We start from the raw sequence: 20,717 nt of genomic DNA, 5'->3' as shown, positions 1-20,717 counted from the left end.
ACAGACACAGTGATTGAGGCTGATTTAAACTGATGCATTCATATTTTCTTTCACAGTCTGATTCACAAATAACTTTGGCAAAGCAAATTGTACTGGGTTTAAAGGTGCAAGGTGTAAGACTTGTACTTTAAACATAAAACAACTTAAAGGTCCCCTAATATGAAATTTGAATTCCACTAGCCTGTCTGTGGTCCTGCAGTGGCTAAACATGGCAATATGTACCAAGCGCGTCTTGGCCATTCTACTTCACTGTTTATCAGTTCAGATGGTCGATCTGGAATTTGTCCACTTATGTCATCATAAGGGGAAAGGCTACCACCCCTTTGTCATGCTTTGTGCACCCAGAGAATTTCCCACCCCTCCCCTAAAAAAGTAACTCCACCAACCGTCCTGGCTTTTTTTTTTCTGGAAAAAAAATGCAGACATGACTTCCTGTTTGTGCCAAACATTGTGGTTGGTGAATGGTGATGATGGCATTGTTTCTGCGAATCCTCGCTCACTTCTATAGGCCGCTCTCCTCCTCGTCCTGCCTCTCTCCTCCTCAATAGCATTTAAAGCTATACACACCGAAACTTGCGTCCAGGGGAAATCTCATTGTGGGACTGGTTACAAGTGGCTGTAATTCTACACCATGGCTGAATTTCAGAAAGAGACTTCTGATACAATATTAGGGGACCACCTAAGACACCACACCACTAAGACCACTACAGACCTATATAAAAGCAAAAGAAAAAAATCGTAATAGGGGACCCGTTTCCCAGTTAATTTTTTCTTTATTTCTGCCCCATTTTAACCTCCGTTTCATTTGGCTTTTTCCCCACACTATGTTGATAAAGATTCCATTTCATTTATATTCTCCATTCAGTAGATATATACTACCAGTCAAATGTTTGAATGCATCTACTCCAAGATGGTTATAGAAACTAAGCTGGAGCCATTTTGAAGAATCCAATACAAGAAACATATTTAGTATTTTTGTATCAGGAAAAAGTGATGTATGTTTGATGAATCTGGTTTTTCAGAGTCGCCTCTTTTTACCTTCATGACTGCTTTCTTCACTATTGCCATCAAAAGCCGCTTCATGAGAAGTGAATGAGTGAATGATAAGAAGGTGTTCAGCATAAACCTTCAGGACTGTTGGAAACTGTCCCCGTTGTCTATCACAGCAAAAGCTCCATGCTTCAACGAGACTGAAATGTTAAACTTCCTGCCTTGTTTGCGTTTTTTGTTTTTGGTTTATAAGAAAATCTCATATGTGTTATTTTGCTGTCATGTGTATTCAGTTTCATTCTGTAATGAAAATCCATACAAAAAAAAATACAAAATCCATAAATGAGTAGGTGCATCCAAATGTTTTACGTGGTCATCTAAATTTCTGATAATATTAGAAAACAATCTCAGGCTACTTGATGTAGGACTACAGTTTAGGAGCAATGACCAAAGTTTATTTTTTAAAGAACAATCTAAATTGATGTAGATGAAGATCTGAGATATGAGCTGTTCAGATATGAGTGAACAGCTTTATCATGACATCTTCCTCCTTTTGGAATTTTGATTAGCAAAGTTGATTATAAACTGCCCAGGTTACAAAATCTTACATAATGCACCTTTAACACTGCTTTTTGTTATATTCACTAAAAGATGTGGATTTACTAATTGCTTTGACAACATTCAGCATGTTTCCATGTCTTAATGTTTACATGCATGTCACCTCTAACTTTCCTATCTGACCTATACACATTTACTTGTGTGTGTGTGTATGTGGCCTGCATGCAGTGTATGAGTGGTGCTGTTGTGCCCCTGTTGCAGAGCATGCGCTGGTGCATGGGGGGCGCAATGCTGCCCCCATCCTGCCCCTGGCCACGGCCCCGAGCGGGGAGTGAGGGCCATGGGAGCGGAAACGCCGTCATCCACAGGCCTTACAGGCTCTCCACACAGACACGCGCTGCTGTAAGTTGCACAGACTGACCGTGCTCAGAGGCGCATGAGAATGCGCATGTAAAAAGCTGCTTTCGAGCTGCGTTTACTGCCTGTCTCTTACCAATGTGTGGCTGTTTTGCAGAACGTTCAGTTTGACTGGTTTTATGCTCATGATTCAGGCCAAATGTATAACATCACTTTTCTAAGGACAATCATTTTATTTGGCAAGGATTTAGTAACTACTCCTTCTACCTGTACATTCGTTATGTTGTCAGTCGGAGTCTCTAGTTTGCCAGCAGGCCTGAATAAAAACAATCAGTGCCATCTGTTGTGAATATCTAAAATAAAGTCCCGTCCACCTGTTTTTTTTTTTTCAGACATTATTTTTAGAATTCGTATGTACGGTGAAATCAATGCCGATTTGAAGAACTACGTGAATGGGTGTCACACATATGCAGTATATCACGGTGTTTGTGTGGTTCATTTATTCATCCCATCCCTTTAAATATCATCTCTGTTCAACCATAGAACGCAGGTATAGTGCATGAATGTAACATCTTCACATTGCCTTTTACAGCCGGGTAGAATGAATGTATAATTACGTGTGGTGGTGTAACGGGAGCTGAGTCTCTCATACCTTCAATTTTGATTCGTTTTCATTTGCTGCTGTGGCCAGGACTCGGAGGAAGAGGACACTGGCGAGCCTCAGTCGACCACTCCTGCCCTGAGTGCCCTGGAGTACCCCCCATTCCAGCCATATGTGCCAGAGGACTTTGCGAACTTTGAGGTGTACAACGCCAGGCTGGAGAGCGGTGAGAGTGCTCTGTGCATGCGTGCAGAGCGTGGACGCAGCAGAGAGAAGGTCTCACGCAGCCCCACCGCCAGCAGCTGCACCAGCGGCTACTTCTCCCACAGCGCCTCCAACGCCACGCTGTCTGACGTCACCTTCGCTGCCAGCGACAGCTCTGAGCAGCTCAGCAGACATGCTGCCGCCACTTCATCCTCCGTCTCATGTGGAGCCTCACAGCCTCTCCATTGCACCTCTTCCTCGTCCTCTTCATCCTCTCCACCCCTCACAATGATAAACTGTACTAATGGGGAGAGCATAGCTAGTGCTACCACAGAAGCGGCACCTTCACCCTCCTCTCCACCCTGCCAGTGTGTTCTTAGCGTCAGCCAGGAGTTTACAGACTTCCAGGGTGCTGATGATGGACTAGGGGAGGACTGCTGGCCTGAGGAGGACACGGGGTCCCTCAAATACGACTGCCCAAACCAAGACTCCACGCAGATCATGGACACAGCACTTACAGAATCTATCCCACTGTCCCACCTGCACAATGGTATGAACCCAGAATGCCATTTGGGCCAACAGGGTCCAGTCTGTGGGCAGAGAAAGAAGGACTCTGATCAGTCAGATCTCTCAGGAGAGTCCAGTGAGGACGAGGGAGCTCCTGTGGCCCAGCTGCCAGATTGGATGGCCCCTGGGGAGCAGGTGTGGGTGGGGAAGAAGAGTGGCACCGTTCACTATGTAGGAGGTGTGGAGTTTGCCAAAGGCATTTGGGTGGGTGTGGAGCTGGACCTGGCTGTGGGTAAGTGAATTTTGTAAGATGTCAATTAACATCTTAATTTAATGATGATAAGTGATATGAATGTAAATGTTGGCCTTAGCGCAAATGCTAGCAATTGTGTATAGCAATTGTTTAGCAATATACCATATCTTACAGCATGAGAAAAAAAACGTAATAAAATAAGGTTTACAGGATCTTGCCACCAAAATATGTTTAGAATAAACTTCCATTAAAGTGAAATATCAATGAATACATTATTACTCTAATACTCACATGACATTGATATGGGACCTCAGCCACACATCCTGTAATGGATTTTTTTTTGCTCTTGTCTATTACTGTATAAATTGAAACTAGCAAATAAAATCTCAATTTCTTCCCCTGTAGGCAAACACAACGGCACTGTGCAAGGCAGGGTGTACTTTCGCTGTGCCCCAGGACATGGGGTTTTTGTCAAGCCGTCACATCTCACTAGGTGTCCTCCGACCATCGACCAACAATCCCCTCCTCTGCTCCTATAGGACGGACACAGAGAGAGAAATTCGTCTGGGCTGATGTCTTAGCTCATTGTCACAATCCATCCCGCTCTCAGAAAATGGCTAAATGAGGTTTTATAACTGTGTATTCATAATGGCTTATCGATTATTTGCTTATTTTGTTGCAGTTTACAGTAGTATTTGTTTATGTTGTCATTGTTAGATGATCACATTAAGTGTCGTATCATATGCTAACTCCAACAGAAAATAATCAGCTTTTATAATATTGTAATGTCTTTTAACATTGTGATATTTATATATATATATATTCAATATCCATCCATTCAGCAGAGATAATTTGGAGATGCAGGAGCTGGATATCAAATTGAGAATGTACTACTGTTCATGACACCTTACGCTCTTTGTGTTTTCCACCAGCTTGACAGGAATTACCAAAGACAAAGGCCAAGCGATCTAAACTGCTGTTAAAAGTGATATCATGTGTTTTATGTGTGAGTGTGTGAGTCTCTTACAATAGGCAAGTAAGATGCTTAGTGCCATTTTACTAGTTGAACCCAAGACCACCATCCAATCAATATCAAACTTTGGCTGGTGGTGACAAAATGCTTGCACTGGAGACTGTATTTGGAGGAACAGTGGAGATGTGGAATTTGTTTTGTAGTTCTCCATACTAGAGGCTTCTTGTTGGGCTGGAGAGAAGTGGATTAGATAGCGTTTTTTTTACACACTGACTTCCTGTACTCATCAATTAATTGCCTTATTACTGTCCTTATTGTTACATAGACTGTTGCGTGGACAACCCACGGATGCAACCGAAATGTTCTGATGCAAACCCTGTATGTCCAAGGGCACAAAAACCCACTCCGTTGTTGGAGTATAGAAACACGATGTGGCTAATATACTTGTGGTGTTTGACTAATGAGTAGGAATACGACTTTTTAAAACTCATGCCAATAATAGATGGGTTTTTTTTTTTTTATGGGACGAGTCAAAGTTACCAGAGGACGATCTCAGGATGGGTGGGGGAGAAATGCATGAGTCTGTTTTTCTCTACTATTGTCTCTGGACACACCTGAAGAGCTGTGGACCTGAAGTGTGTGACAATGCTGTAAATGACCGAATGACAGAAAACCCAAGACCTTACTTTTAAGAAGAGAACCAAGCTGCTCTCCTAAATGAGGACTTGTAAATGTAAATGTATTTGAACATAGTATTTACAATATTATATTGTACAGAATTGTATTTATATTGTATCGCAAAAAAAAAATGGTTTAAATTGGTACAAAGATGTTCTAGAATACAGAATGTTTACAGTCGACGTGTGGCTCGTTTCGTTATTTCATTTTCAGCGCATTTAAGAACGACAAATCGGGCAAATTTGGACAGATGATAATGTCTTCTATTAAACAAAAGGAGCTAAAAAAAAAATAAAAAATCCAGTCTCTTTAAAGCCCCACTGCCCCGCGAACTGCAGACTGAAGTCATTGTCCAAAATAAACTCGCCAAAGGCTGTTTGCCCTGGTCCGCGCTGACAAGAGAAACGCACGGCGGCCACTTAATAAACGCGTCACAGTTAAATGCACTCATTCCAGAGCGCGTTTCAGAAGAATTAAGTTGAAATTCAGCACAAATCTCGCATGAAAAGAATCGTTTTTTTTTTTTGTTTTTTTTTTAGTTTAGTTTATTTTCGAGGAGAACTTTTTTCTGCGACTCGGACCGCCCTCGTCCCACCGTGGCCGGTCTCTGCGGGCGGAGCCAGGACGCCCCGCCGTCAGGTGCCCTGTGCGCGGCGCGCCGCCTCCCCGCAGACCCGCTCCGGAAGCCGCGCAGGCGAGGTGCCGCACCGCTCCGCTCCGCTGTCCCCGCTGTCCCCGCCGCTGTCCCCCGCCGCGTCGCCGAAGATGCATAGCACCCAGAAGGACACCACGTACACCAAGATATTCGTCGGCGGGCTGCCGTACCACACGACCGACTCCAGCCTGAGGAAGTACTTCGAGGTGTTCGGTGAAATAGAAGAAGCGGTCGTGATCACGGACCGACAGACCGGCAAATCCAGGGGTTATGGATTCGTAAGTAGTCGAACGAACTGAACTGTCTCTTCGTCTTATTGGTGAGACGCGTGTTTCGTTAAAACGACCTCGGATCAACGTGCGCGGCGTGATGAAAACTCACATAAAATCTAGTAAAGTGCAGTAACACAGCAGGACACGAGTCGAGGTTGAAGTTCCACCAGACGACTTTCTGTCTGTTTACACGCAAGTTTTTTTTTTACACAAATGAGCTGGGATATCATTTAAGGCCACTTAAATTATATTTAATAAGATTGAACCGGAAAGTTCTACGAATTGTGCTTCATTATTATTTGTATTATTATCATCATCATTATTATAACTTTTTTTAATCGATCTGTCTCTGTTGTCTCTAGGTGACCATGGGTGACAGGGCTGCAGCGGAGAGAGCCTGCAAGGACCCCAATCCTATAATTGATGGGAGGAAGGCCAACGTGAACCTGGCCTACCTGGGGGCCAAGCCCAGGGTGATGCAGCCAGGTGAGGGGCCGGCCTCACTGTCAGAAGGCTACAACGCCGATTTTTATCAGAGCTTGGACGACTCAGGTGGCATACAGTGCTTAGACCTTCATAACCACGCACGGGTCCGAGCGAAATAGGCTAACGAAGACAACTCGCTCTTCTTTCCAGGGTTCTCGTTCGGCGTGCCGCAAATCCACCCGGCGTTTATCCAGCGGCCTTATGGGTAGGTGACGTCACTAAAGTTTTTAAATGTTTTTGTAATAATTGTTTTTTTTTATTATTTATCTGTAATTAATGATCTTATGTAGCTTTTTACAGAAAACATAATCCAATAAAGATGGTTTTTCGTGTGTAATGTTCAATGTATGCATTATATTCAATGGACACATTGTATTTTATCTTGGTATCTGCTGAAATTACTATTTCCAGTAGTTCATTGGGTCATAATTAATTGATTTTCATTGCTCTACATTACCTTTTGGGCAGAATATCCAAAGGCAGGTGCAAAAAAAAAAACGTAGTAAATGTTAGATTTTCAGGTGTTTCATGTGCATGGACATCTCATTCAACAACCGTCGGTTCCTCCCCATGTGACTCAATGTATTCTGTCTCTCTCTGATCTGACAGGGTCGCTTACGGTTAACATGTCTGACATGGTGACTTGGTGGGTTGAGGAATAGCAGAGTCTGCTTTGGGCAGAACGCTTAAGTCTTACCAGTAGACTCAGACACAGTCTGAAATGGTGATTAGCTGCATGACTGTTGCTTTTTTTTTTTTTTGTTCACTTGATGATTTTTAACAGTCAAATAGGCTTGGTGTGCTTTTGGACCTGTCTGAAGTGAGAGCTAAACTGTGTGCTTTCGATTTCTTTTTCTTTTCTTTTTTTTTTTTAAATGGTGCTGGGAGAAGCGTGATTTTGAGGTGGATTTTTCTCCACAGGAATGAGGATTTTTTTTTTTTTTTTTTGTGTGGTGGTTTTTACGGCAGGGTGTGATGACATTGTCTTGGGGTGCTGCGTTTTTTTGTTTTTTTTTATTAGATGGCAGAGAGTGTGCTTTGGTTATTTGAATGAATGGGAGAATGGGGGGTGAGTCTGTGTCCCTAATTGAGAAAAATTAGCTGTTTTAGTTGCATGCAAGTTACCTTTATGACTTGGTTGCCATTTATTTTACTCTATTAACCCACTGTTCTCACATACACTGCTTCAGCTTTCTGCAGACTGTAATTGACTGTTTAAATTAAAACCATGGCATTAACCAGGCAGACAGAGACTGCCACACGATCACATGTTTTATTGTAATGCCCCTAACGTTGACCTTGCTGAAGGCGTAGATGTTAACCCAGAAGAGCATGTGTCAGCTATCAGTATTTGGAGACAGGGAGGCGGGCGAGCGGGCAGCTGTTCTAAAGTTCCAGAACCTTTCGCGTTTTTTTTTCCTTCACACAAGCCTGCTGACAACAGGTGTCTCCATCCCCCATGCAGGTCCTAGGATTACCCATGTGTTGGGGTGATTTACAAAGCACCTTTATTTAGCTCCGAATCTTGGAAGTGCCACTGAACGTTCCGGCCACTTCACAGAATATACTGATGTCCCATTGCCACATCGTGCACAGTAACTGCGGTATTTATAAACTGTTCTCGTGGGGTAACATTTCTGTTTTGCTCCCAAAGAGACGGAGCGAGAGAAAGGGAGGCAAAAACATTTACATTTACAGCATTTATCAGACGCCCTTTTCCAGAGTGACTTACAATCAGTAGTTACAGGGACAGTCCCCCCTGGAGCAACTTAGAGTTAAGTGTCTTGCTCAGGGACACAATGGTAGTAAGTGGGGTTTGAACCTGGGACTTCTGGTTCATAAGTGTGTGTGTTACCCACTAGGCTACTACCACCCAAAAACAAATCCCTCCTTAGATTAATGGGCAGACATCAGTGGATTTTAAGAACGTACTGTGCCCACCTGAGGGAAACACTAAACGTGAGCAGTTGTTTCAGATTTCTATACAAAAATGTCCCCAATGCTGTAGAGCACATGTACTTAGCAGAGGAGGAGGAGTCATAGGTGAGGGAATGGTGGTGGTGGGGGTGGGCAGAGGGACGCGTGAGGGGCACGGCGAGTGCCGCTGAAAGAAGGTCGCTGAGCTTGTCCTTTTGGGATGACAAGGGGAGCAGAAAATAGCACACCCCCAGCCTCCCCTGTCAATCAGTGTGAGACTAGTGGTGAGTTAAGGCTGTGTGTGTGTGTGTGCGCGCGTGCAAAGGAGTGTGCGTACTAGGGAATTGGGGGTTGAGGTCACTTCATGGACAGATTTAACACTCTTAACACCTGTCGTTCTGCATGGTTTTTGAAGGCGACTGTGGAGTTCATTACTGAAAATAAATATGGTTGACTCTGCCCAGATACTGAACACTGCATTTCCTCTTTTATCGCTTGCTCATTCTCTCTCTCTCTCTCTTCTCCCAACACTTTCCTCCTACTGGTCAGTTCCAGTCACATTCAGATCTTGACACTCAGTACACACACATACACACACATACACACACATCTCCAACTGTTCAAAGGCTTACCTAGTCTTGGCTGTGGTGTGTGTGTTGTGAAGTCTGTGTATAATGGTGTCAGAATACTGTACATATTTGTGTGGTTGGCTCATAGTAACACTTTTTGAGGTAGCTGTGGGGTAACTGGGACTTCTTTTGTGTGTGTGTGTGTGTGTGTGTGTGTATTTGTGTGTTATTATTTTTATTATTATTAGGTGAGCAGAATTGTGTTAATATGAGTTAATATGCTGTGTTGATGTTTCTCTTGTGATGCTTGCTTTTGTATCCCTAGCCCAGTTGTCCTGTTTTGAGGACCCTTTTTACAGAGTGACTCATGGGAACTGTGAGAATGGGTCCGTAATTGAGTGACAAGTCTGCAAAAAAAAAATAGGGTTGCCATGATAGCTTTTATCCCTTTAATGTGTTGTGGTCGTCTCTTCAATTTTCACCATTCCTTAATAATCTGCATGGAAGTCACCAGCACCATTCATCATACAGTTCATTTATCCTGAAAGCCTCTGTTGGTTCATCCCATAGTTTCAAATGTACTGATGGCATAAAACAAAAAGTTTTATTCGAGTTGGCACTGAAGATGACTGAATCAATAGAAAATAGGATTTTAGTTTATTTACTTTTATGCTTGTGTACCTGTATAAGCTTTTGATTTATTTATATTAATCTGTTGGATAAAGTTCAATATTGACTACATCTTACTGAAAATCCAGATTGGTTGCTAGTATTGGTTTTAGCAATTTTGTACTCTCAAAATTGTTATTTATTTTCTTATTCAAAGCATTACATCTACCATTAAATGTACTGACACATTTGACTTCAGTTTTTCCTAAAAGCTTTGAGCTGAGAGCAGAGAGTGACAGGACAGGGTCATAAGGGGCAGAGCTGGATGCTTTCTTTCTTTCTTTCTCTTTTTTTTTTTTTTTTTTTTTTTGTCTGCTTGCTTTTTTCTACAGCTCTAAATCTCTGGGTTGGGCCACGTGCTTGTTGTCCACGCTCTTCCCTCTGTGCTCCCTGGCCCCGTTTTTTTTTTTTTTTAAACTGTCCAGCTGTCGAGTCCACACAGACGCCCCTTCAATGAGCGATCACCTCCCCCAGAGAAATGTCAGCGCAGAAGTCGCCCGTGTCGGCCCACAGCAGCCAAACTCACTCACTTTCACCCGTCCTTCATAATTAAGACCGCAAGGGTCAACGTGCACCGACACCTGTCTTTCAAATTCTGATGCATTCCAGGGCTTTATTATGGCAACCCTATTTCACCAATAACCACTACACTGAGTTGTTTTCTTTGTGATGGAGTGGGGTGTCTCTTATTGCGACGTGCAGTGGCTGTGTGCACTCTGTTGGTTTAACCCCGCTCTGTGTAACCCTTCACTGAGTTGCTCTGTATGTTTGCTGCCCCAGGATCCCCGCCCATTACGTCTACCCCCAGGCCTTCGTCCAGCCTAGTGTGGTCATCCCCCACATCCAGCCGTCGGCTGCCACAGCTGCCACCGCCACCTCCCCATTCCTGGACTACACCGGAGCCGCTTATGCCCAGTACTCTGCCGCCGCCGCCACTGCCGCCGCCGCAGCTGCTGCCTACGAGCAGTACCCATACGCGGCTTCTCCAGCAGCTGCCGGCTACGTGGCCACCACGGGATACGGCTACGCCGTCCAGCAGCCGCTGAGCTCCCCCGCACCTGGTGCGGCAGCTGCCTTTAGCCAGTACCAGCCCCAACAGCTCCAGACAGACCGCATGCAGTAACCCTCACACACACGATCACACAAGGACAGTGCTGCAGGGTGGCTCGAGGGCAGAAGAAAAGAGGAGGGGTGTGGGAGTGGGACATGATGGTGGTTGTGCAGTGATTGCAGTAAATTGAAACCTTGACTTGACAACGTGCAGTGCTTATACTGTAAAAGCCAGTGAGGCGAAGTAAGCACAGCGAGAGAGAGACAGAGGTTTGATAAAGTGAATTTATTAATAACTTATTAATACTTGCTGTCATCATATTTAATTCAATGTTTTTATTTCCCTCATATTTATTGAGTAGGAAAGTAGCAATTATTAATTTGTATTTATGTGGACATGGCATCATCAGTAAAATACCTGAGTGCAATTTAAGATTATTTTATTTAGGCAAAACACAATTGACAATCTAAAATACAGTTAATATCTGGCACTATTTTCAAATTGGCACTAAGCGTGGGGTTTGTTCACTCTCGTAAGGTCAAAGGTTGTCCTCGGGATTTACATAAAGAGACAAAACAATAAAGATCTTGAAGATAAACTAACTATCATTTTTGTAGCTTTGAAAGTATTTCCATCAATCCCAACACAATCTTTAATGATGTTTTTTCCTAAACAGAGTTTAAAATTGGAGGAACCAGATGATTCATACGCATGCTACTTCCTCATTCAGGAACATTTAAACCTGTGACAATCAAACCTGTGTCATTAAAGATTGTGTTAGTTGCTTGTTCATTTATGTCAGTCCACTAGTGAACAAGCCCCATGCTTCGTGCGTAGAGCTCCAGTTTGAAAATAGTGCCCAGAGTGTTTAGGATTGAGCTGGACGGGATTGTCGCTGTTTTGTAATAATCAGGGATACGGAATCAACCTGGATAGGTCCGTTATCACACTTTGCTACTCTTACGACAATCCCAACTGTGCCTTTTGCAATCACGCCTATGCAGAATAGTCTAGAGGCGATGGATTAGCATATTCTGTTGGTGCCTTCCTGTGTAAGAATCAAACATCTGAAGTGCCTCTCATCAGTCCAGGAAATAGTCCTACACGTTTACACAAGAAGCAGAAGTATTTTGAACTAATCCTATCCCTGTGTGTGCTTCAGAGAGAGAGAGAGAGAGAGCGAGATCCGATCTGTGTAAGTGTGAGATGAGAAGACAGCTATTCTGGGACGCATACACGCGCAAACACATCATGTGTGCTCTAGAAAGAGCGCTTCACTTGTGCTCCCCTGATGAGCTGTCACAGTATAATCCCCTAACCTTGTCCGCTTGGGAACAGAACCTCACACTGCTGCTGTCAGCTGTTTTGCTTCTGTTGCGGCTTTCAGAACGGCGAGTGAGAGAAGCGGCCGAAGCGCCTTTGTGGCCGCACAAATCCGGGGCCCACCAACCCTTTTCACCTCAAACACACACGCAGCACAACACACAAATGGGAATACGCTGCTCACCTGTCGGGCCTTAAATCGTCAACCCACTTTTCAATGAAAACGTTGCCAGTTGTTAAGCAGACAACTTTTGTTTGTCAGTTTTGGACACCGTGGCGGGTGTTCTGTGGCCTTACCGTTGGATATGTGTTCATGTAGGGTTAGCTGCACTGTTGCTGAACACATTAATACACATTTTTGAAATATGAAAGTGAATGCGCTGTTCGGTGTGCAGTACACTCGTGATTACTACATACATGCCATGCCATTGTTCTACAAATAGGTTCCATTTGGCCTAAAAGGATATTAATATATTATTAATCATATGTATGTTACTCTTATTATGCTAAACTAACTTTTCTTTAAATAATTGTGCTTTGTGAACTGAAAACAATGTTTCAGTATTGCCAGATTTTATACTTGAACCATTTCTTACAAGGGAAACTTTTCAAGTGAACAGTTAATTTGTCATTGCACCAAATGTACATTGTTGTTTTGGGAATGCTACTGTTATTTACTGTTTAAGTTACTTCAGATCCAAAATGTGTTTATTAGGAATGGGAATTTGTATATTATGTTGAAATTTAATAAATTGTACATGCTTACTACCGTTTCTTTATTTCTGTTTTCGGGTATTATAGTAACATGCTCTTTAATAAATGGCTCGTGTAGTGGGACTGAGGTTTAAAGAGGATTAGCTGTATTAGACGTCCACGCCTCGTGCTGATTTTGAGCTGTAACGGCAGCGCGCAGGTTTAAATGAGCACAGCACTGAAATGCGGCTCCGTCATGTCACACTGAAATAGGCTGCGAGGGCCTCTTCTGGCATCTGGCACTACAAGGACAATTTTCCAGGCAAATAACCGGACTCCGCTTCCCATCCTGTGTTCTCCATGTAACATGCTGTATACTGAGGGACTTTTCCATCTAGCTGCTCCATGTAATAAACACAAGAGTTGGTGAATTCAGCATGCTAGGCCGCATTTTGCTGTTGTAGAAAAACGACACTGGCGTTACATTTATTTTTGGCTCTGTTAGAGGTCTTCTGCATTGGCCATTTTGGAGTAACTGTAAATTATACATTTGACTCATACCCCACAATCCAATAAATTATATTTTAATCATTTTTTTTCACACACTGATGCAATATTATACTGAAAGTATACATTTTAACGCAACGTAACACTATACTGACATCTGCTGGACATCTGGAAAAACTTTCTGAAAAAAATTCCTAAAAACAAAATTACTATATTCCTAAAACTAAATGTTTTTCCTAAAACACAAATTTATAGCTTTGACTGTGGCGGACTAATTTGATAAGCCTCTGTCCACATGACACCCTGTAATTTTGCAATCCATCGATTTCCTTTAGCCTTTTTCTGTACTATTGCACCCATTATTTCAGGGTCACAGGGGTCATCCCAGTAATCCATGGCCTTTGGCTGGAACAAAACTTTAAACTTCCCTTAGCTAAGCATTTGTAGCCTTCCTGACACTGGTGTTTTAAAGGAAAGGTGAGCTCATTTGAGGAGACTGTGTGTAGTAAGATTTTTTTTAAACCAGCAACACACAAAATGTTTGAGAGACATGGCCTGGCCTGGATCCTAGTGGCAACGGAATATTACTACAATTTTTTTTTTTAACCATTTCGTTTTTAACCACCGTTAGCAGATGGCACCAGTGGCGTGAATTACTTTTGAATACATGGCAAAAGTTTGGACACACCTTCTCATTCAATGTGTTTTCTTTATTTTCATGTCCATTTTCATTGGTAGATTCTCAATGAAGGCATCAAAACTATGAATGAACACGTTAAAACTTAAGTACATGTTATGTACTTAACAAAAAGTGGAGACCTGGCCTCCGCAGTCACTGGACCTGAACCCAATCGAGATGGTTTGGGGTGAGCTGGACCGCAGAGTGAAGGCAAAGGTGCCAACAAGTGCTAAACACCTCTGGGAACTCCTTCAAGACTGTTGGAAAACCATTTCAGGTGACGACCTCTTGAAGCTCATTGAGAGAATGCCAAGAGTGTTCAAAGCGGTAATCAGAGCAAAGGGCGGCTATTTTGAAGAAGCTAGAATATAAAACATGTTTTCAGTTATTTCACCTTTTTTTGTTAAGTACATAACTCCACATGTGTTCATTCATAGTTTTGATGCCTTCAGTGAGAATCTACCAGTGTCAATAAATAAAACACATTGAATGAGAAGGTGTGTCCAAACTTTTGGCCTGTAATGTATATTTGGCCAGGTTATAACTTTCGAGTGATTGCCAATGGCGCACAGACGTACAGTTTCGAAATTAAGCCATGGAGGAGGAGACATGTCGCGCACGGTTTCTGGTCATGGAACAAGTGCAAGGATTTTATGCTGCGTTGGGGGTTAAAACATATTTTTGAGAATATTCAGAATTTCTGAATATTGTGCAGCCAGAAGTCGTGTTAAGTGCCCCACACACACTGTTTGTCACCGGCGGGTCATTATGCCTGGATTTTTTCCCTCCCCCACAGTTTTAATGTTGATTGTTTGAGGAATTTGGCCAGATGCAAACGGTCGCGGTGAGCTGGGAAGACACTACTGAAGAAGGCGTCCTCAGCAGCGCTGGTCCAGGTGGCGGAGACCTGCAGGGGACATCACCTCCCCCGGCCTCTCACCGAGCGCAGGCCTGGAGTAATTGTGGTTGTAAAGGTCCTTATTATTATTATTATTATTATTATTATTATTTTATGTCCACAGAGCAAGAGAGGGTCATGGGTGAAGGTCGCTTTTCAACTTGAACACAGGATACTCGGATATGTTTTTCAAAACCAGATCAGACTTTTTATGGGTTCACTGTGCAGAACATACAAGATTTTAAAGGTGGGGATAAGTTGTCAAACGTCTTTAAAATCGCAATAATGTAAATTGTGGGATGCTTGTCTATGATGTGAACTTGATATGTTCATACGTTCTTACGTTCAAATGTATTTTTAAGGCAAATGGGGATTAAAATAAGAAATAAATTATCAGGTTTTTTGTTCAAACTTTACTTTACTTTACTTTACTTTACTTAGCAGACACTTTTATCCAAAGCAACTTACAAGAGGAAGAAACCAGCAATTCTTGTTCAGTTTCTATAGATTTTGAGTTTACAAAACTAAGAACCCTGATAAGGCCTAACTTGTCAGAAAAAGAACATGCTCGGAAATTGTTAAGTGCTAGATGAAGAAAAAATTATATTTTGTGCAGTGTGTGTGCATGTGTGTGTGTTAGTGTTAGATTTTTTTAACAAGTGGGTTTTCAACTGCTTCTTAAAGGTGAAAAACGGGAATTACAACACAGTCATAATCTGCCCTGCTCTCTCTTTCAGATTTCCACACACCTCTTAACCAGGAAGGTGAACGCATCACGTCGTGCGGACGAGGGACCAGAACAAGCTCGGCTATAGTGTGGCACTTCACTCACCTTTCGCCGAGTTCACTGTTAACACCTACGGGATACCTGCGTTGCTCAGGAACTGGGCTACAACAGGTGATCGTGACATGCTGCTGCTGCTCAGCGGCCTGGTGTTCATGGCGAGACAGGATGGCCGACCTCTTCTCCTGTGGTAGACTGGCTCCCATTAAAGAATGAAAGGAATGGCCTGCCTTACCTAACTCCTACTGATGCACCTTCGGAGTATGAAGAAATGCACATGCCCGAAGTAGATGCAATTAGAGAGGTTTTCATGTTCTTGCAGCATGGTTAGTTTGTACTCTGCCTTTCTTAAACATCAGCGTGACAGTTCTCAAAGCAAAGGCTGCACCATGTCCTTCAAACGCACTATAATTCATCCAACACCTTCTTTTTATTTTGTAAAGTTATTGTGATTAAATCTCACTCTCTTACTCTTACTCACTATCCTTAACTGCTGAGTCCTGGGTTGATGCTGGACATTTTTTTCAAAGCTTCGTTCATTATTAGAAAGCCCTTTTCAATTATTTTGGTTCAGCTTATTGTTGTATTATTCAGCAGTCGCAGGAGATTAAAGAAGCGATAAAAACTGGTCAAATTCGCCCCAGTCGAATATCTAGTGCACCAGCAGATGTGGGTTGGACTACGTCGTTACTTCAGACTGTACCGGTGCGTGTTATTATCATCGTTTTTTTGTTCATTGTCCGATTATACACAGTTGGGGCAGTGGTGGCCTATCGGTTGAAGGTTGCCGGTTCGTATCCCGATCCACCAAGGTGCCACTGAGCGAGGCACCGTCCCCACACACTGCTCCCCGGGCGCCTGTCATGGCCGCCCACTGCTCACTAAGGGTGATGGGTTAAATGCAGAGGACACATTTCACTGTGTGCACCGTGTGCTGTGCTGCTGTGTATCACAATGACAATCACTTCACTTTGTAACGAGTAAGCGTGGACGTGGGCTCGTGCGCACGTGGGGTGGTAGTAGCCTAGTGGGTAACACACTCGCCTATGAACCAGAAGACCCGGGTTCGAATCCCACTTACTACCATTGTGTTCCTGAGCAAGACACTTGACCCCGAGTGTCTCCGGGGGGATTGTCCCTGTAACTACTGGTTGTAAGGCGCTCTGGATAAGGGCGCCTGGTAAATGGCGTGAACGTAAATACGCGCGTGGACGTGGGCTCGTGCTCGTGCGCGTGCGCGCGCCCAGGCGGATGGAGGCTGTCGGGAAGACGCGCTTGGGCGGCGTGGATTTGTTTGGCCGCCGGCTCACGCTGAATGAAGGGAGCGGTCGGGTCGGCCGGTCGCTTTATTGTCGCCCGTCGGGTCACTCGCGTTAGCTCGGCAGCTAACGCCGGCAGCCGGGGCAGAGACGACGCGCAGGTGAACGCAGGTCGCGGTGACGGCGTGGGTGCGTTCCACGTGAGTTCGTGTTTAATGAACGGAACTGTATTTTTTTTTGTCGTGTGACCGCGGCCGCCGCCGTTTAACCAGGCTGCGAATGGACCGACTGGCACCAGGAAGCGGGGCAGGTCGCCATCCGAGCACGTCACTGCCGCATCACACGCGTTACGTAAACCCGCGGAGCCGCCCGTGCCGCACAATTCCGGCTCCGCTCGTCTCCGTGCGGGACAGGGGTCGCTTTTTCAGCGGGTTTCGCTTCGTGCCGAGGAGGAAGCGATTAGCGGGAGTCGCGCAGATGGCGAGGGCTGGATTAACCGGCCGCGGTCTTATCTCGCCCCCTTCATTACCGTCCTGACGTTTATTCCTCCTCTTTTTTTATATATATATATTTATTTATTTCCTGCCCCAAATATGATTCTTTCGCTTACGAACCGTGGACTTGCTTTGTGAGGGATTGTACTGTGGTTCATTGCTCCTGAATGTGATGTGCCTGTCTTCTGACCAGGGGGGCCAGGGAGTTTGAGGGCGTGTGTGGGCGCCACGCCCTCGCCACACCGCAGATGTCACAGATCTCCTCGCAGACGCGCCTGGCGTGACCCGTCCGGCGGTGAGACATGGCCCTGCGACGCTCCCCGTTCCCCAACGGCCTCGTCGCAGGCCTCCACGCGGCGGGGTGGGTCCTCATCTTCCCGTGTTTCTGGTTCCTGGATCAGCTCATTGCGGTCTGCGTTTCCACCAGCCTGGAGCGAAACCGAAGGCTGGAGAAGGAGTGCTACCTGCACCCGCTGAAGGTCGTCTTTGGGTCCCTTGTTTTTTTCGTCCTTTTCCTCATAGCTGCTCCCATTGCCTTTCTGGGCTTCCTGCTGTGGGCGCCCCTTCAGGCGGTGCGCAGACCTTTCTCCTACCACGAGGAGGTGCCGTCCATCCCTGTGGAGGACCGCAACCAGGGATGGAAGGAGGCGGGGAAGGTCACCTTTGGCTTTGTCACTGCCAACGTATGTCTGCTACCAAATGGCCTGGCGCGGTTCAACAACCTGGGACACACGCAGCGCCGCGCTACGGCCATCGGCCGGTACATCGTACAGGGGGCGACCCGCCCCCATATCCGCATTTTTGTAGACTCCCCCAGCAGCTGCGGCAGTACCCTCAGCCCGTCCAGCAGCTTGATGCCCCAGGCGGCGTCTTGTTCGTACGGAGCCACAGAGTCTCAGCCCCAGGGGTGCGGCGATCCCTCGCCGGAACCGGACGCGACGTTGTCACAGTCCAACTCCAACAGGGACGTGGCGGTGTCCGTACCCCTGGATGACGCCAAGGAGCCTCATCCCCTCCCTTCTGCCAACAGCAACCAGAACTCTAACCAGCAGGGGGACCGGAGCCGGAGGAAACTCCCGCGTGCCTTCGAGGCGCTGGGTTGGGACACTGACGTGGTCCTGGAGGTGTCCACGCTGTTCCCCGCCAGCGTAGACTTCGTCTGTCTGGAGGAGGTCTTTGATAAAAGGGCGGCGCAGAAGCTGAAGCAGGCCCTGGGCCCGCTGTTCGGGCACGTGCTGTACGACGTGGGGGTTTACGCTTGCCAGCCGGTGGGCGGCTGCTCCTCCTTTAAGTTCTTTAACAGCGGCCTGTTTGTCGCCAGCCGCTACCCGCTCGTGGAGGCCGAGTATCGATGCTTCCCCAATGGCCGCGGGGAGGATGCCCTGGCAGCCAAGGGCCTGCTCTGTGTCAAGGTACTGTCTATAAATGATTAAAATGCATTAGTTCATTATTTATTAGTGCCCTAGGGTGTAACGTCTCAAAGGAACCAAGATTTTGTTACCAGCAGCTAATCTCTCTTCTTGGTATTTGCTTCCACCCTCTTTGCAAACAATCATGATGATTACAGGATGTTAAAATGTATAAGACAAATAAACGCGGAAAGGAACTAGTGGTAATATTGTAAAACAAAAGTTACGTTAAGTGCTTGTGATTTTGTATTTATAGGTGCTAATTGGCCTTCAGGATGAAATTGAAAGGAAACTGGTGGGATATTTTAACTGCACACACCTCCATGCTCCCGAGGGTAAGTTTTAAACGCCTTGCAGGTTCCCCGAAAGCAAAATTTGTCATGCTGTGTAATTTCCTTGAATACTGACCTGTGTTTTTATTTTGGAGCAGGTGACGGAACCATACGTCACGAACAGCTGGATATGCTGATGAAATGGATCTCTGAATTTCAGCTTGCAAACAAGGAGGACAATGAGCTTGTGTTGTTTGATGTCCTCTGTGGAGACCTTAACTTTGACAACTGTTCACCTGGTTAGTGCTGTATAAACGGCTGCCTGCAGATTTAAGTGCCGTTCACGGTGTGTCAAAAACCCATATGTTTTATCCATCTCTGGTTAGATGACGCTCTGGAACAGGGGCACGACCTGTTTGATGTTTACAGAGACTTCTGCAGAGATGGACCTGGCAAAGAGAAGCCCTGGGTCATCGGTAGGAAAAGCACTCTCCGTTAAAAAGCACACGTATAGCAGAATATAACCAAAACTGTTCATTCATTGTGGTAAAGAGCTGTATTCTATCCTGTAGATGTATGTATAATAACATTATAATTCCAGGTAATCTCAGTGAAATCCCAGGATGTGTATGTATTCTCAAATGACTGCAAATGGTTACAGGTACTCTGCTCGAACAGCCATCGCTGTATGACGATGACACGAAGACTCCGGAGAATTTGCAGAGGTAAGTTAAAGCAAGCGGGAAAATGTGTTGACCTGACCTTTTTACCACCATCCACTGCCACATATCAGTTTCTGGAGGCGTTTTATGTAATCGTTTAGCTGAATCTCGTACATTCCACTGGAAGCAACACTATACCACTTACGGCGACGTTACGTTCAAACATTAATATTTATGGAGATTCTATGTTTTAAGAATATTTTTTTTTCCAAATGTTTTATGTGCTTTAGGGTTTTGGAGATAGAGGAACTGAGGAAGCAGTACCTCTCTCCTCCAGTAGCCAAGCCTGGCATCCCTATAGTATACCCTGAATCAGGGCAGACGTGGGTTGGCAGACGCCTTGATTACATCCTGTACAGGGAAAGCACAATTGCTAAAAACTGCCAAACAGTATGTTTTTTTTTTGTTTGTTTCTTTTCTTATATTCTACTGTCATCTGGGAAATAATGGGTCTCTTTCTGTGAAGTATGAATGTTTTATTACTGTGTAATTTGACTAGCATTTGTAGATGTAATAATGTAGCATTATTTCATATATACTTTTTTTTTTTAATTTTTTATATGTATTAATGCTGATTTTGGCTCTTGCAGGAGGTGGACGAGTTCACTTATGTGACGCAGCTTGCAGGTCTCACTGACCATATCCCTGTAGGCTTGAGGCTGAATGTGACCTTTTCTTCAGAGGAAACGGGAGAGACGCCACAAAATTAGAACATGTCCTGGTTCTGTCGCTGGGAAAGTGACCGGAAGAAATACGTGGCGTGTGTTCCGAGGACATTATTGGGGAAAAAAACTGCCAGTGCAATTTTAATTCATTATTTCAATGTAAATTCTTAAAGTACACACACAAAAATCTACGACAAAACTTGATTTCAGTTTACACGCACTGGATTCCAGTGGTGCTGGGGCCAGTAATGTCTTTTTTTTTTTTTTTTTTT

At 44.7% G+C, this 20,717-nt stretch overlaps 3 protein-coding genes across 12 annotated transcripts in view; all 3 read left to right on the top strand.

The window, feature by feature from the left end:
- kif13a (kinesin family member 13A) overlaps positions 1-5,303 on the top strand; it is a 38,651-nt gene extending 33,348 nt beyond the window's left edge. For 2 of the 5 annotated variants that reach the window (XM_028979527.1, XM_028979525.1), the window contains 3 exons: positions 1,777-1,950; positions 2,597-3,509; positions 3,876-5,303. In XM_028979527.1, the coding sequence (XP_028835360.1) occupies positions 1,777-1,950; positions 2,597-3,509; positions 3,876-4,009 (1,221 nt within the window). In that variant the 3' untranslated portion in view covers positions 4,010-5,303. The remainder of the gene's footprint in view (positions 1-1,776; positions 1,951-2,596; positions 3,510-3,875) is intronic. The other 3 variants (XM_028979529.1, XM_028979528.1, XM_028979526.1) reach the window with 2 other exon arrangements.
- A 231-nt stretch (positions 5,304-5,534) lies between these two features.
- rbm24b (RNA binding motif protein 24b) lies at positions 5,535-12,828 on the top strand. Of its 4 annotated transcripts, none has more exons than XR_003749743.1 (5): positions 5,535-6,054; positions 6,411-6,534; positions 6,685-6,739; positions 7,144-7,258; positions 10,470-10,606. XR_003749743.1 is itself a non-coding variant. In XM_028979538.1 (4 exons), exons 1-4 carry the CDS (start codon positions 5,887-5,889, stop codon positions 10,810-10,812), a joined length of 756 nt encoding a protein of 251 aa, XP_028835371.1. In that variant the 5' UTR covers positions 5,665-5,886; the 3' UTR covers positions 10,813-12,828. The 4 variants fall into 4 exon arrangements, 2 of the variants coding, with proteins under 2 accessions (XP_028835371.1, XP_028835372.1); XR_003749742.1 differs by having other exon boundaries at positions 6,411-6,600; XM_028979538.1 differs by lacking the exon at positions 7,144-7,258 and having other exon boundaries at positions 5,665-6,054; positions 6,411-6,600; positions 10,470-12,828.
- A 4,009-nt stretch (positions 12,829-16,837) lies between these two features.
- Positions 16,838-20,708, top strand: smpd5 (sphingomyelin phosphodiesterase 5). Of its 3 annotated transcripts, none has more exons than XM_028979532.1 (8): positions 16,838-17,044; positions 17,571-18,789; positions 19,043-19,121; positions 19,217-19,357; positions 19,445-19,534; positions 19,720-19,783; positions 20,011-20,170; positions 20,371-20,708. In XM_028979532.1, exons 2-8 carry the CDS (start codon positions 17,680-17,682, stop codon positions 20,488-20,490), a joined length of 1,764 nt encoding a protein of 587 aa, XP_028835365.1. In that variant the 5' UTR covers positions 16,838-17,044; positions 17,571-17,679; the 3' UTR covers positions 20,491-20,708. The 3 variants fall into 3 exon arrangements, with proteins under 3 accessions (XP_028835365.1, XP_028835364.1, XP_028835363.1); XM_028979531.1 differs by having other exon boundaries at positions 16,838-17,083; XM_028979530.1 differs by lacking the exon at positions 16,838-17,044 and having other exon boundaries at positions 17,149-18,789.
- The last annotated feature ends 9 nt before the right edge of the window (positions 20,709-20,717 follow it).

The sequence above is a fragment of the Denticeps clupeoides genome, chromosome 5 (assembly GCF_900700375.1).
Source record: "Denticeps clupeoides chromosome 5, fDenClu1.1, whole genome shotgun sequence".
Lineage (NCBI taxonomy): Eukaryota > Metazoa > Chordata > Actinopteri > Clupeiformes > Denticipitidae > Denticeps > Denticeps clupeoides.
The sequence above is the reverse complement of the archived record's forward strand: the minus strand, read 5'-3'. Positions and strand labels throughout refer to the sequence as shown.